At 37.3% G+C, this 17704-nt stretch overlaps 1 protein-coding gene across 1 annotated transcript; it reads left to right on the top strand.

The window, feature by feature from the left end:
* The first annotated feature begins 4172 nt into the window (after positions 1-4172).
* Positions 4173-4787, top strand: LOC108774890 (uncharacterized). The gene has a single exon (XM_018541120.1). It carries the CDS (start codon positions 4173-4175, stop codon positions 4785-4787), a length of 615 nt encoding a protein of 204 aa, XP_018396622.1.
* The last annotated feature ends 12917 nt before the right edge of the window (positions 4788-17704 follow it).

Below are 17704 nucleotides of genomic sequence, written 5' to 3'. Positions count from 1 at the left end.
AATTTACGACGATCTCTTCTTGCCATTTTCTTAATTTGTTTTTCTATGTTGTTATATCTTGCAAGGGTTACATCACTTCGGACCTGGTTTAGTTGCTGATTTAATGTTCTTCTTTGTTCGATTAATTCCCAGGTTTCATTCGTGATCCACATTTTACGGGTACTGTTTTTGATCCCGATGACTTCATTTGCGGATTCTACGTATGCTTTTTGCACTAATTCCCATTTTTCCTTCGCACTTATTGTAGGACTGATATTATTAACTTTGGCTGTTACAGTTTCACAGAAGTTCCGACGTTCGCCTTTATTCTTGAATTTTTCGATATTAAATTTCTTTTGTTTTGTTCTTGTTGTTATTATATTCATTGTTCTTATGCGTATTTTTGCCACGACTAGCTTATGGTCGCTATACATGTCCGCACTACGCATTGTTCGAACATCTAGAAGAGACTTCAGGTGTTTCTTGTCAATTAGCACGTGGTCGATCTGGTTACGTGTTACTCCGTCTGGTGCTTGCCAGGTATATTTATGAATGTCCTTGTGCGGGAATCGCGTGCTGCCGATGAAAAGTCGGTTGGCCATGCAGAGATCAATTAATCGCTCGCCGTTGTTATTGCGTGCTTCTCCAAGTCCATGGCGACCCATTATTTCATCGAGGTTGTTATTATTATTGCCGATTTTCCCGTTAAAGTCACCCATGACAAGTTTGATGTCTCTTTTGTGCGTTGAGGCGATTGTGGACTGCAGTTGATTGTAGAAATGATCTTTTTCGCTGTCGTCTGCTATTTCCGTTGGTGCATAGCATTGAATGATTGTTATATTGCGATTTTTGGCTCGGAAACGAGCGGTTATTAATCGGTCGGAGACTGGATTCCACTCCATTAATGATTTTTTAATTTTAGTGGATATAACTATTCCAACTCCATTAATGTGGGTGGTTGAATTGCCCGAATATATCATGTAGTGATTGTCTGACGTTGTAATGTCCCCGCTGTTCTTCCACCGCACTTCGCTGAGACCTAGGATCTTAATTTTACAGCGTGTCATTTCTTTGCTTAGTTGTGCCAAACGGGATGCCTGTGCCAATGTCCGGATGTTCCAAGTGCCAATTCGTATACCTTTTTGATAGCTAAGGTTCATTTCCGTTGTATCCGTCCGATATCCGAGGCTCGTATTCGTTTCTCGAATCAGCTTGTTTCGGGTTTGCGGGTGATTGGCCCACAGAATCCTATCCAGCCGTCAGAGTTATACTGACTGTCGGTCGGCCGGAGCAACCGGTGATGGCCGTTTTTGTTATTATTTTTATTTAGGAATTCTAGCTGGATTTGAACTCGGGATCTTTGGCATAGGAGGCAAATACTTTGCCAGTGCGCTACGGCCACCACGAACAATAGGATTAATTATATATAAATGATTGACAAGAACTACAATGTATAAGTTTCCAAACCTTGATAAATGGTACATCAGCACACAATTATCAAATAGAAGGCTGTCAAGATTGTCGAAATCCATAATAAATCCGTTAGTCTTTTTCAACGACACGAAGACAGAAATTAACACGTCTGCACGATACAAAAATTAGCTATGATCTAAAAAGGAAACAGCACAGTTAGGTCCGACGGTTAAAACTTCCTCAAGGTCACTCAGGATCATGACCTTGATAACATATGTCAAGGTCAAGGTCATTGGAGGAGGCTCCCCTAATCTACATTTTTACCAAGAAAAGGGAGGAATCTTTTAAATCCATACCTTTTTTCTTTTCAGACTTTTCCTATCAACAAAGTACAAAAAGAATTAATTCTTTTATAATTATATAAGAAATAGAGAAGACAAATTAAGGTATCTACCAAACAAATAAATAACAGATCTGGAAACACGGTAGTGTCTCAGTAAATAAGTAACCTAACCAAATGCTGTAAGAAGAAAATAATTACATAGAAAATAATTTGTATTCTTACAGCGGAATTACAGCAGAGAATCTGTGTAATAAAGAAGAAAATATCTGACCTCACTTACGTGTTCGTCTATTCTATGCCATCGATGTGACAAATTTCCTAACCTCAATCCTTTGTTATTGCCGAGACTCTGACTTTAACGATCGTACAGATCGTAGCGGTCGATATTTATTCTAACCTCACTTACGTGTTCGTCTATGCCATCGATGTGACAAATTTTCTCACCTCAATCTTAATAATCCGACTTTAACGATCGTACAGATCGCAGCGATCGATATTATAGATTTCTAGATACCCGTCGCGACCACATTTATCTCTTGCGCCAAAAATTCCAGAATGCATTTTCTCACTCCGTAGCTGGCAACAAGAACAACGACGACTACGACGACGACGACGACAACGTTTCTTACAAACAAATCCATTTCCTCGACGGCGAACACTTAGACACTTACTTCCTCGAAGACGAACACTTAGACACTTTCTTCCTCAAAGGCGAACTCGTAGACACCCACTTTCTCGAAGGCGAACACCTAGACACTTACTTCCTCGAAATCAAACACGTAGACACTTATACTTCCTCGACGACGAATATATTTCAATATTTCAATATATAATAACATATATATATTAAACAACTAATATAATGAAATAAGGGCAATGAGCCAATTTTCATTAAAATCTTTAAATCAATCTAATATATTGCGAAGAATATCACGTAATTATGGCGTTTCGTCCCAACTTCCACTACTGGACTCATCATTAAGGCATTGTAGTGGAAGTCTACCGTAGACGCCTGTTTTAGTTATTAAATCGAGATTCTATATATACAGATATACGCGTATCAAAGCACTTGCGAGAATCTTAGCGAATATCTATAGACCTCTGATGGCGGGTCGACGTAGTAATAGTCTTCGCAATATATTTATTCAAAGTAATATATGTATATGTATTCCCTTCCCACCCCCCCATCCCAATTTTTATATATATATTATATTATTAATAAATATTTTATTTTGTATTGAATAATATTCTATTTTTAATTATAAGATTAAAACCGCGCGCGCGTCATATGTGATACACCATGCAACACTGGTCTGCTGGTTAGATATAGATAGATAGAGTGAGATGACAGATAGAGTGAGATAACACATAAAGTCAAAGGCCCTCTATTATCGAAAAAACGAGATGGACATTTTCTCTGGTCGACGACGTTAATGACGACGACAATGATGTATCTTATGAAAATGAAACATGAAAATTCACAGATCCGGACTTTGCGTCGCGAAGGGCACGTAGAAAAAAAATGAAAGTACTTTTATCATACAATTTAAGTATTTCCTGTCGATTAAGTGTATGTAGAACTTGATCGGTTCAGCCGTTACTGAGATCTGATCATCCCGACCCCGAAAAATTTTTAGTTTCGCGTAAAGGAGGCACGGCAGTGTCGCGCGCTTGGCTTAGCGCCGAGACACTACCGTGTCTCCAGATGTACGGAGATGACGGCGCTAACGTGAGGTACTTGTGCTGAATGAACAACTGAAACAGACGAGAGATTTTAACGGAGAGATTTCATCTAGAAAAAAACTCACTGCGTCCAACGTTGCATATTTAAAGTCATTGGGTTTTATCGTACGAAATGGCTGATATCTTGAACATTGCTGGTGAGCCGACCTTTGACGATCGTAACATCAAGTTTGAATTTCATACATACAATCCATACGCTAATACGACGTTTGGACATAGCGACGAGATACGAATACCCATATAGTAGCAGGATTTATACACGTTGCCATGCGAAAGTTTTCTCTACATTGAAGGAAGATTGACCGTGAAGAAAAGTAACGACGATGCGACGCCAACAACGATTGTATAATTGAATAGCGTTCATGTTTGATAAAATTCGATATGAACTCAACAGTTTGGAGACTGATCGCAATGGAAATGTTGGGATTACCAGTATCTTCAAGAACTATGTATCGCTGACGTATAACAAGTCTTTGATTGCGCTGGGCGGGATTCTAGATCCGACATAACGGAAGGTTACTTTAACTTTTGCGTACCTCTCAACATGCTGTTAGGTTTTTGCGAGGATTAAAAACGCGTGATTGTTAAGGCTCGCCATGAATTGACTTTGATACGAGCGCATAACGATAACAATTGTGTACTGAAAAATTCTGCGACGGAGCCGGAGGTTGAACTGTTCAAAGTGCAATGACGGATGCCTCATGTTATTCTAAATGAGATCTACAAACTATCAATGCTGCGAGCATTGGAAAGCGGTCGTTATCTCAGTATGAGTTTTCGCTCATGGGATCTGTACGAGTATCCTCTGTTACAGAGTACGACGAAACATTCATGTGCTGTCGAAACGGCAACTCAACTCGAGAAGCCACGTTACGTTATCTTTGCTCTTCAGACCGGTCGAAGGAATATCATGTCTCAAGATGCAAACGTGTTTAACGATTGTAAATTGAGTAATGTGAAGCTTTATCTCAATTCAGAGTTTTATCCTTACGGTGATTTGAATCTCGATTTCGACCAAAAGAGATACGCTGTCCTGTTTGATATGTACGCGCGTTTTCGTAAAGCATATTATGGAATCGACTGCTTCAAACCGCTGCTCAATGTACTCTCGTTTATCAAGAAAGGACCGTTTATGGTTATTGACTGCTCGCGACAAAACGAATCCGTCAAGAGCGCTACCGTGGATGTACGAAAAGAATTTGACTGCGAGGAGAATGTACTCTCCAATACTACCGCCTTTTGCCTCATCATACACGATCGTGTTATCAAATACTGCCTGCTGTCCAACGTAGTGCGCAAGATTATGTAAATTGCACCGTCAGCAATTATCTTCAATTTAAGAGAGATTAAGGGTCTCTTTTACCAACCTCGGTTAAGTCTAACCGACGGTTACATGATTGCCAACTTGACGACTGTAAACTATAGACGTGTTTCGCTCTGTCAGATCTTAATCTCTTCCTTTGTCGTCAATGTGCCTTGTGTCCGAAATTGCTTAAAAGTTCTTCAAATTCTTAATAAGATACTTGAATCGTAATCGTAAGTCGTTGTCGACGCACTAAACACAGTTTGCCATTAGAGAAGGAAAAAGTGTTTTTAACCTGTGCTTTTATAACTTGTAAATTTCTGTACACACACATATTAGTACTTCTTATGAAAAATGAATGAAATTATTAATTTTTTAATTTTTAATGAATATGATTATGATGATTATCCAGAAAGACATGAAAGAAGACCGCGTATAATTAGAGAACGTATGATCTGCATTGATATATTCGATGAAGTAGATTTTCAAAAAAGATTTAGATTATCGAAACATAACTTTTCAATGTTGTCAGAAAAAATTCAATATGTAATACAACATAATACTAATCAGTATGTATATATATGTGTTACATTAGATATAAATACATTTTTATTATAAATACATGTTAACAATATTTTAATTTATTTTATATTTTGTAATAGTAATAATGCTATTCCACCTTTGATACAATTGATGGTCGCTTTGAAATTTTATGCAAGTGCATGTTTCTGTTTAATATCTTATTAAGAATTTAATGAACTTTTAAGCAATTTCGGACACAAAGCACGGTATTGACGGCAAAGGAAGAGGTTAAGATCTGACAGCGAAACACGTCTATAGTTTATACAGTCGTCAAGTTGGCAATCATGTAACCGTCGGTTAGACTTAACCGAGGTTGGTGAAAGAGACCCTAACATTGACATGAGTGCAGTTTCGAATAAATGCTCGTCATGATACCAATGTTTGCGGATCTACAAGGATTCATCGTGGACAAGAAATTTATCGTCAAGGGAAGTAGCGGTGTTGAGAAGAGGAATTATTATCAGACACTACATTTTTTCATGTCATATGCCATGGAATTTACTGACAAGATCCAACAAATCTTGCGCTTCCTGGTTGAGTGCTTATCACCATGAATTGCGATAGGAAGACGGGGTGGTCCCGTACAGCATGGCGAAACGTCTAATCACAGAGGCTGTAACTGAAGACGATAAAGTTCTCGTATATGTAAAGGGGCTTGAAAAACGGCAATGGTTATTCCACATTCTCGATTGCGATAATGCGATCGTTGAAACTCTAGATGCGCATTACGAAGATGTAGAATCCCTTCGTAATATAGATGCATGTAATACAATACGATGTGGAAAACACGCTAAGAATTGTGTTTTGCAAATTGTATTTAAGATTTTTAACTGGTGTTCGGAACGCCAGGAATAGTGTATGATTTTTTAAATAAAGAATGTGTTACATTAATAAGTTTCCTTTCCGTTACCCGTATCACCCATTTGATAGATATAAATAGATAAATATAAGTAGATTAATATATCAAAAGTAGATCGATAGCTGTTTAATGTTGATCGATATCTATCTTATAGCTGTTTATAGCAGTTTAATAGCTGTTCAATAGCTGTTTACACTTTACAGTGAACCAATAGCTGTCTGATAGCTGTTCGATAGTTGTTCGATAGCCGTTTGACATACGAAATGATTGCGCTTGAAATGCTGCAATTGATAAAAAAAAATTTGGAAAAAACAATGCGATGTTATAAATATATAATTAAACAAGTAAATAAATAAATGAAAAATAATAACATTAAAAGAGTTTATATCAGAGTATTCGCATTTAGTCACCTTCCTTCGCTTCCAGCCATCCTTCTTAGCGCGGTATCGCGTTACATCGCGCTGCGACAGCGTTATCGCGTGCGACAGCATCACCGCGTGCGGTATCCGTATTGAGCATATACGCGCTCTTTAAAATAATTAAATGAAAAGAAACAATTATATTATTAGTTAGCAAATATAAAAGAAATAATTATATTGTTACTGCTTTAAAACACATTTTTTAAATAAAGGTATCAGTGTTCTTTCTTACTTCTTTCCTTCCATCCATCCTTCGCGCTGTATCGTATAACGCGCTGCGCCAGCGTTATCGCGACAGCGTCTTTGTGTGTAGCGTGCAGTATCCGTATTGAGCATATACGCGCTCTTTAAATTATATAATTCATTAGAACAAAAAAAAATAACGGAAATAAGTCGAATTATTATTATTATTATTATTAATTGACAAAAAATTAGTAAACTTTATTATTAATGGCTTAAAAACAAATATAAAAAAAAATAATTAAAACAACAGGGCTACGAGCCAACATTCGTTCAATTATAAAGGTCTCAGTAAATATAAAATGTCATTAGTTAAAATAAATATAAAGTTTAATTTTTAAAACAAACGTTTCGACCTTTATTAGATCATTATCAATGTTAAAAAATTGCAAGAATCGTTAACGATGTACAGAATATAATATTAAAAAAATTTTACGAAGACGGATACATGTGTAAAAATATTATAAAATACGAAAAATATGTATATAAATTTTATGATGTGGGTATTTTATCTCACTCGCTATTGAAGACTTAATCATCTCAGCGCAAATTGGCAAGAGTCCGACAAAAAGCAATCATTAAATAATGTAAATTGTGAAAATAAAAAAAAATTTTTTGAGATGCATAAGAAGAAGATATGATATGAATAAGAGAGAGACGGTGAATATATATGGTAAGTATACACGATAAGTAAAACTGGGGAGGACCGCGCGCGATAGCTTACCGCGTTCGGAGGACCCCGCGCCTGGCGGCCATTGACCCCGCGCGAATTTCCCGCGACGTTAGCACCCTATGACGCCATTTTCCTTCCCGTCATCCCCCTGCAGCGTTATCATTCCCCTCCCCTCCCGTGACGTCATACCCCTCTCACCCTGTGACGTCATCCCCTGGCACCACCACAGAGTTCCTAAACGTATTATAATTTATACCCCCTCCGCGTTCTTAAACACATTATAATTTATGTTGGTAAACCTGATTCATAAGTCAAGTACTTACGGAAAAAGAACAAACTTGGGTTAAAATCGGCCTACCTATACTACTTTAGACTATCATCATTTTCATTAATAAGTAAAATTTCAGGAAGAGGATTCCTACTTAAAGCATCGACATGCTGCTCTTTCCAGATGTATGATGGATTTCGTAATTATATTCCTCTAAAGCAAGAGCCCAACGAACTACATGCACGCACAAATCTCTCTTACCCATGCACAGTGGGCCAGACGACTCGAAATCTTGGCCAAAAGTCATGTTTCAAATTTTATAAAATTGAAGGTGTGTTACTATTCTAGACAGTCTAAAGTAGTAATTATGTAAATTTCATGCCATTTAGCTAAGTACTTTGTTTTTGGTAGCACAGTAAATTCAAAGAATATATGAAATGAGTGTTATGATCATTTCTTGTAAATTTCATAATTTGAAAAGGATCTTACCCATTCAAAAGATTTCATACGTATTATTTCTATTGTTAGTAATGTTACAAATTGTTAAACATCATGTTTTGATCAAAAAATAAAAACTGGATGTTGTTATTTATGATTTAATGGACAAAATACCGATATTTTTAAAAATATCGGTATTTCGCATGCTTCCAATTCACCATAACAAGCCATAACACATTGAACAAAGAAAAATAACGTCGTGTTCTGTATAATGTAACTACCTGATTTTTATACTCGGACTAGCTCGTCATAAATGCATGTTGTATAAAAAAGGTTCGGCAGGAGGAGTATTCGCGTCGGATCGGTCTCGGAATCGCAAATCAAGAAATAATATAAAAGTGATGATTTGAGGAACGAACACAATTTATTACAAGCAAAAGTGAAGATAAAATAATACAAAAAAAGATATAACATAAAAATATAATACAGAAAAAAAATGGACGCGAATAACGGCAATACGGAAACAAAAAAGTAGACGAAACGCGGACAATACAATGATACTTAACTCTAACGGCGCGGAATATTTACAGTCGGTCGCGAGGTGTCAGCAGGTATCGGAACGCGTGTGTTGTCGGCATTCGGCGCGTAACGGTGAGGCGGTCCTGCTGACGTCGCTCGTTTTTTGGCGGTCGGTTGATTCGCGGCGCGGATTGTACGAGGCGGTGACTTGCAACGCGGTGGAACGCGGGTATACGCCAGCAAAGCAGAGAATCGCGGCGCGACGCGTAAATCGAAGATGGTTGAGAAGAGAAGGAAACGGATCCGATAACCAACGGCCGGGAACGCCCGACAGAGGCAGAGAGCGCCCTACCCCCTTTCGAGTGCCGGTTATCGGGACAGGAATATTCGGGATAGAAAGAACAAAAGGTGCGGAGGTGTGTAGGAAGCTGCAGCGATTGTCCGGCGGCCGAGAACGCCCGGCAGAGGCAGGGTACGCCCTACCCCCTAGGTTCGTCGGAACGAGCAGGTCTTGGATGTCGGTCTCGGAGCACTGTGAAGGAGCTGGTGATTCGGAAGTGTGCGGTACGGCTGGTGATAGGAAAAAAGGCCGCGTCGCGTAGTCGACGCGGTATTTTATACGGAGCCGCCAGTCTCCTTCGCAATACTCCGGTCGGTCTCGGTATTTTGCGCCGATCGGCTTCTCGTGGAAGAGAGGATTTCCGATCGGCGGTCTCCGGCGTCGATCGACATTTGCCGACGAGACTGGCGGTTTCGGCGGCCGCTGTACCTGTGAATTATTCCCGACATATAGCCTTATTTGCAGACATGTACAATAGTGACGATGCCATTTAGGGGGGCATCGTTACAATGTATACTTTAACGTGAATATGCGACTTTTTGCTACTTTTGATATATGTTCAAGTATATGGCATAAATATATAATTGTCTCCTATGCCGCGCGCTACGGTTGCGCAGTGGCCAGACGACCCGAAATCTTGGCCAAAATTCAAAATGTTGGTGAATTGGCATGAAACTCAGTATTTAAGGGTTTTTGGGGTCACTGATTTCGAATCTGAACTCAAAATTTAGAAATTTAAAATGGCGGATCCAACATGGCGGACGAGAATGCTAAAAATGCTTCGATTGCTGTTAAATTTGGTATTCTGGAGTCTTTATGGTCACTGATTTCGAATCTGAACTCAAAATTTAGAAATTCAAAATGGCGGACTCTAAATGGTGGATCTAAGTTTTTTAACTTTATCGGAGTTATACAAAGAACAATTATTGATATTATTTTGAATTTATGCTGCTATATAAATAGATTTGAGATTTAAGACTAAAAATGACGAACTATTATAAAGTAATCGATTTTAAAAAATCGTTGTAAATACATAATGTAAAGGCCGAATGACGGTCAAGCAAGATTAGGTTGCTACAGTAATGTGTGAATTTTATTTACCACGTATGTAGTCTTCTTTAATCGCGCACCAAAATATTTTCAGTCTTTTACAAAGTCAAACGCAACTCTAAATAACTACCGTAGTAATATCACTAGTTAAATTGACACGCAATCTAACAAGATTACTAAGATACATAAGTATCTGTTTATATAGAACTTCTTTCTAATACCTCCCCCAGGCGTCTAAGGTAGGTTTCCATTACAATTACCTTACTGATGAGTCTAGTAGTGGAAACCGGGACGAAACGCCAACTTGTGATATTCTTCGCAATCTTATTTTTCACAGAATTTGATTTATTATTAATTTAATTTACATTAATTAATAACAAATTGCGCGATTAAAGAAGACTACATACGTGGTAAATAAAATTCACACATTACTGTAGCAACCTAATCTTGCTTGACCGTCATTCGGCCTTTACATTATGTATTTACAACGATTTTTTAAAATCGATTACTTTATAATAGTTCGTCATTTTTAGTCTTAAATCTCAAATCTATTTATATAGCAGCATAAATTCAAAATAATATCAATAATTGTTCTTTGTATAACTCCGATAAAGTTAAAAAACTTAGATCCACCATTTAGAGTCCGCCATTTTGAATTTCTAAATTTTGAGTTCAGATTCGAAATCAATGACCCTAAAAACCGCAGAATACCAAATTTAACAGCAATCGAAGCATTTTTAGCATTCTCGTCCGCCATGTTGGATCCGCCATTTTAAATTTCTAAATTTTGAGTTCAGATTCGAAATCAGTGACCCCAAAAACCCTTAAATACTGAGTTTCATGCCAATTCACCAACATTTTGAATTTTGGCCAAGATTTCGGGTCGTCTGGCCCACTGTGCCATGGTTTGCGTGAACACTTTGCAGTCAGTAATAATTTTAAACGGAATGCCTAGTAAATACACTCGGAATTTTTTCAATGCTTTAATAATCGCGAGACCTTCCAATTCGTAACTGGTATATTTTTCTTCGGCGGAAGTGGTTTTACCACTAGCATAATAAATCGGATGGAAACAACTATCCGTGTGGTGCTTTTGCATCAAGGTGGCACCATAATCGAGTGCTGACGCGTCCGCGTGCAATTCCGTTTCGGCTTTCTGCTTGTATAATCGTAAAACAGACTTATTGCTTAGCGCATATTTTAAATTCTGGAACGCTTGTATCTCATCTTTTCCAAAACAGAAGTCAGTATTATTTCTTAGGAGATTCGTAAGTGATCTAGCTATTGAAGCATATCGAAAAACGAACTTCCTAAAATAGCCAGTAAGCCCTAAAAAACTATGTACATCGCGAACACACCTCGGCGTCGGAAATTTCATAACAGCGTTAGTTTTGTGTTCTGAAGGCCGCACCGTTCTATTTTTTATAATATGCCCTAAATACTCGGTTTCAGTTTGGAGGAAACGATACTTGTGCCAGTTGATAAGCAAACCAGCTTGACTTGATACTTGTAGTACGCGTCTTAAATCATCGATTGCTTGCGCGACGTTTGGCGAAGGCACAATCAGATCATCCATATATGTCAACACTATTCCGTCAGTTATTAGATCTTTAAACACGGCATTCACAAATTTTTGAAATATTGCCGGGAAATACAATGCTCAAACGGCATTCGCGTGAATTCATATTGGCAATTCAGTACAATAAAAGAAGTATATTTTCGATTTTCTTCGATGATCTCAAGTGAAAGAACCCGTTCTCAAGATCGAGTAGACTAGAAACTGTAGCATCTTGCAGCCGATTTAATTCTTCCTCAACCAACAACAGCGGATAATGATCTTTTACAATTTTGTCATTTAGCTTTCTGTAGTCTATACAAATTCTAGTATCGCCATTTTTCTTCTTTATTAATACGATAGGACTCGCGTAATCGAATATGGAAGGTTTAATAATGCCCGTGTCTAACCACATTGTCAACTGTTTTTCTACTTCTTTTTCTGGCTAAGATAACCTGCGTGGTTTTTGATAGATTGGAATGTTGTCCTTCAAAATCAACGTCATTTTAACACTGACTTCTCGCGTTTTTTTAGGCTCATAATCACGTACGATCGTCTCAACTTCCTGCAGCGCGTGTCTATCATGAATATACGAAGTCTCGAAGAAGAGTATCTCCTATAACGTCTACTTGTAATATGTATTTCCTGGAAATCTGAAATAATTTTACGAATGGTAACCTGACCTACGGAATGCAACTCGACTTGATTTAAAAAGCACCAATCAAAACCGAACTTTTTATCATTTGATTATCTACCACGTGATTATCTATCACATGAAACGCGATACATACGCTTCACCATCAACAGTTACATTCATTGTAAATGAATCGTGCGTATTATTATTCGGCGCGCCTAGACCACTAAAACTTATTTTATTTCTTAACTCCGGGCAACCTATTTTCTCATAGCAGTTTCGATTTATCAAATTCAAATCATTTCCGGTATCTATAATACTAACGAAACATTGATTCGCTATGTCTACTTGTTTCGATTATTTTTGATGCGGATTACTAGATATTACATGAACGGCTTCTTTTTGCGTACTTACTATTCCCTTGCATAACGATATGTCCATACTGATTGCACTTAGCGCCTCTGTCCATCGTCGGACACTCCTTGCTCATATGATCCTTACCGCCCCGCCACAGTTGAAGCACCTCTTTTTTTCCATGGGAGTCACAACGTCTTGAGCGGTCTTTTTCTTGCCTTCCTGTTTCAACGACTTCGCTTTCGACTTTCCTTCTTTCCTTATGACCTCGTATTATACAACTCTTTCTTTAAGTTCACGTATCGTCTTCGCCCCATACAACACGGTCTTGTTGACTGGCTCGTCTTGAATACCGCTGATAATATACTGTATTATCGATGGGATATCAACGTTAGCCTGCGTTGCGATTTCAAGCATTTTATAGATGTACGCTTGATACGATTCGTCGTATGTCTTCCTTCTTCGCGATAATTCTTGGTGCACCGCATGGCTATCTACGATGTCCTTCAATTCTTCTTTCAATGCGTTTCGTAGCTTCCTCCATGTTTTTGTATATCTTTCATAACGGACAAATAATTTTGCCTATCCACGGAGAAGTCGCTTCGCATGCGCCACCTTTTGGATGTCGGACCATTCACATAGTGTCAACATTTCTTCGAAGTCCGTGAGCCATCTTGTTATATTGACTTTGTCGTCTTCATTAAATATTTTCAAGGATTCTTCAATGTACTTAAATGTTAACAGCTGACTTTTGCGAGATTTCCTACCATCTCGTCTCTCTTCGATTACCCGCGCAAGCGCGTCTTTCTCATCACTCGATTGGTCATTCGAGCTCGAGTTATTCTTCTCACTTATGATATATACCTTTCCTCTACCGACGCGTGTCTTCGTCTTCATCCTTAGCGTCGATATGTCGTTCCAAATCGCCATGTTCACGCTCTAAATTCATGATCGCCGATAATCTCAATATGAGTTCATTTTTCAATCCTGTCGTCTTTAACTTTCGTTGTTTTAGCTCTTCTTTCAACCGGACCATCGTCATCTCAGCTAGTTTTGCACTCAATTCGTTATCCATTGTGCTAGTATCTGGCTCTGCCATCCTTTTTTTCGTCTTTCTTCTTTCTTCTCTGTCTTGTTTTTCGTTTTTCACCTTTCTCTGTCTTATCGTTTTGATACGCCTTAAACGTTGTGATACACTTAAAGAAATGTTGGAGCTACGGCCGAACTTGATCGAGATCGATAAAGTCGATTTTGTACTGTCCGCTTATGCCCTCTAGCGGCCGCGCGCCGCCAGGCCGTCGCTGGGCCGCCGCCGGCTGCGCGCCGCCAGCCACTGTCTGTGTCTACTGCTATCTACCATGCTATAGCTCTTATTGCTCCTATTCACATTCCGAGTGAGTTGGAAGCGAGCAAATACTGTCAGTACTAAAAATGTGTAATCTGTTGTGTCTAGTAAAAAGACGATTTCCTTTTAAGGGGAGATTCTTGAGATAATTTTAAGACGAAAATTCTAATACCAAAATGTTGAGGCTATAATAACTTTTGAATTATAAGCGTTTAAAATTAACGAATCATATCGTCTAAAGTTGGCGCGCTCAGGAGCGGCACAACGCAAAATACTAAACGCGAAAGCTGACTCTTATTGGAAGTTGTTTTGCATATCTGCTCATAATTTCACAACTTTCTTTACGTGTGAAAGATGTACAAATAATTATAATTGTTTATAATTAATGATTTTATAATATTCATACAAGTTCCTTGTTCCTTCTTTATTATTTCAATAAAGATTATTTTAATAAAATATTTAAAGTATATTTGAATAATGCATTTATATTAAGAAATATCAATAGAATAAAATCTTATATTCATATATGTAATCTCATAAAATCAATATTGACAAAAGAAGTGATAAGTTTTCGCGTTTAGTACCTTGCGTTATGCCGTTCCTGAGCGCGCCAACTTTAGACGATATGATTCGTTAATTTTAAACGCTTATAATTCAAAAGTTATTATAGCCTCAACATTTTGGTATTAGAATTTTTGTCTTAAAATTATCTCAAGAATCTCCCCTTAAAAGGAAATCGTCTCTTTACTGGACACCCTGTATATGAATACATTGCACGTACATATGTAGCTGCTCTATTTGTTTTTACTATTTCTAATAAGTTATATGAAATATTCAGATATCACTACTGAAAATCTCTAGTTTACGTATGTACACTATACATTTTCAGTACTGACAGTATATTTGAGAAAACAGCCTAATATGATATACATATTTATATATATAATATTATACATATGTATAATATATTCTCACAGTAGCCAAACTTGCCAAGAGCATGTATCGCAAATGTGTATTCACATATTATATTAGCAGATCTCTGATAACAGCCGAGCATAGTCTGCTATTTCTGCTAATACTAATAGAAATATATCAGAAAATAAACAGGTCTTGCATCATGTTTCTGCTATTGTAGGATAAACTTCCCTCGAGTGACTCGCTATCGTCTCCGCTATTCTCCTGGCTCTCTCGCTCGTTCGTGCACGCGCCATACATACACCGCTTCTCACGCGATTCCTCAACCAGAAGTTCCAACGACCACTCGACACACGCGTGACATTCAAACTCGTGTCAGTTCGCTTCTCCCACACTATTATGATGGCAAGATATGCTCCATTTTTTCTGCATTTCTGTTACATTATGTTTGACAAGTCACATGATGACAAAATCAAGCAGTAGACACAGTATACAGAAACCTGCTCTACAATTGTGACTGAATTTGCTGATTTATCATTGGCATACTGCTAGTATTTTGGTATCTGGGAAGGAGAAGCTACTCGTGCTGAAACATTCATACACATATTACGACTATACACATTAAAATTTTATGTGTATATAATGTGTGTATATATACATAAAATTTAATTCTAACAATGCATACAAAAAGACATATTAGTGAATATGAATTACAATTTTGTGTGTTTTATAATGTGTGCATATGTACATGCACAATAATATACATAAAATATTTTAATATTACATACAGACATGTATTGATGATACATGCAATGCTAAAACTAAATTTTAGATATATTATGTATTTATGTATGTATATACATACACATATTATAATGCACATAAAATGTAATTGGAGCTTGTGTTCACTAATGAGCTTCTTTACATGCAATGTTAGAATAAAATTTTATGTACACATACATCTATTTACATACATACACAATATATACAGGGTGATTCAAAATGAACATAGTGTCCTTGAAATGTCATATTCCTGACTTAATTCTAAGACGATTTTTCCTTTGCAAAAATGTTGTCAGAAGATTAGTTTTTGAATTATAACAAGAAATAGTTAGCGAATGACTGAGCGCGTAGAAAAGATAGCCAGGGGCGGCACAACTCACTGTCCGAGGCGAATGGTACGGGGTCCCTCGCTGCGATCACATAATCGCTACATACGTACGCATGAGCTTATGGAATCGCATTCACACACACACACACATACACACGCACGCACGCACGCACGCACGCACGCACACGCACAAAATTACTTTGTAAAAATTCGGTGACTTCACGTTGCAGTAAAAGAGAAAAATCTCCATTTCGATGGATCACGTACAGCTCCAAACAAATGTTTATGTTAATTAAACTTCCATTGCTCTTATAAATTTAATTTAGGTATGAACTTACTAAATGTAGTATGAACTTTTCTTTGTAAACCAATACTTTTCGAGTTAATAGCGATTGAAAGTTAAGAATATTCATTGAAAAAAAGCACTTTTTGAAACGGGTTTTGCGACATAACTCAAAAAGTAAGCGTTTTTAATCGGAAAAACCATGAGAATGGAAATTGTAGCTTATTAAAAAACGAACAAAAAAGTTTTCCACGAAATTTTCTTTGTTTTCCCGCAATTTCATGTTAAACATTTAAATTTCAGTACTTTGCGATTTCATACTGAACGTAAATTATTCATACGTAGGTCTGTATTTCACATACAGTGCTTATAAAAACAGGGTTTTGTTCGTTTTTTAATAAGCTACAATTTCCATTCTCATGGTTTTTCCGATCAAACGCTTACTTTTTGAGTTATTTCGCAAAACCCGTTTCAAAAAGTGCTTTTTTTCAATGAAAATTCTTAACTTTCAATCGCTATTAACTCGAAAAGTATTGGTTTACAAAGAAAAGTTCATACTACATTTTTTACTTAAAATTAATCACTTTATCGATTCCCGGAATTATTTTGGCCAAAAAAATTCAACCCCCAAAAAGGGGGAGGAACCACCTCTAAAGAAAAAGCGGACGTCGGCACTGGGTCACTTTTGTTCCTTGTGCTATTCTCTAACACCTGTAAAAATTTCAAGTCAATCGATGACTATTGAAAGAATTGTCAGGCGAAAACGTTCATTTACCGGACTATATACCTTTGTATTCTTATTAAAAGATCTTCCTATTCGAAACCAAGTGACTTGAATTCTTCTTTAAAAAAAATTATATCACAATTAATTTAAAAACAAAATGAAAAAAATTTATTTAAATAGAAAAATTTTTTATGTAAAAACACTTCGCTGCTAAAGCGAATAATTGTAGGGGAGGCCAAGCGAGGATTTTGGGATTTACTCGAGCGCGTCAGAATAACATAAAGGGGCAAAGCTTGCACCCTAATAAGTACCCCCACCAAATATTAAATCTCTATATAGAGCCGGGGGTCCAGAGGATTAGTAAATAAAAAAAATCGATCGTTCGAAAACTCGAGCGTGTCAGGTATGGTGTGTTAATTACATGTAGAAAAGTATACATTTCAAAAATCTTACGCGCTCGAGGAAATTTTTTTTTCCCCTTTTTTGACCCCTTCCTACAGCTAACCCCACCACGTAAACCGTCAGATTAATATTTATCCGTTATCAGAAACACATGGGTCGCTTACACTATTAATATCTGACACGTTCGAGTATTTCATTGTCACTGTTTTTTT

This window comes from Cyphomyrmex costatus, unplaced genomic scaffold (genome assembly GCF_001594065.2).
Source record: "Cyphomyrmex costatus isolate MS0001 unplaced genomic scaffold, Ccosl1.0 scaffold277, whole genome shotgun sequence".
In the NCBI taxonomy this organism is placed as follows: Eukaryota; Metazoa; Arthropoda; class Insecta; order Hymenoptera; family Formicidae; genus Cyphomyrmex; species Cyphomyrmex costatus.
This window is presented reverse-complemented; position numbering and strand designations above follow the sequence as displayed.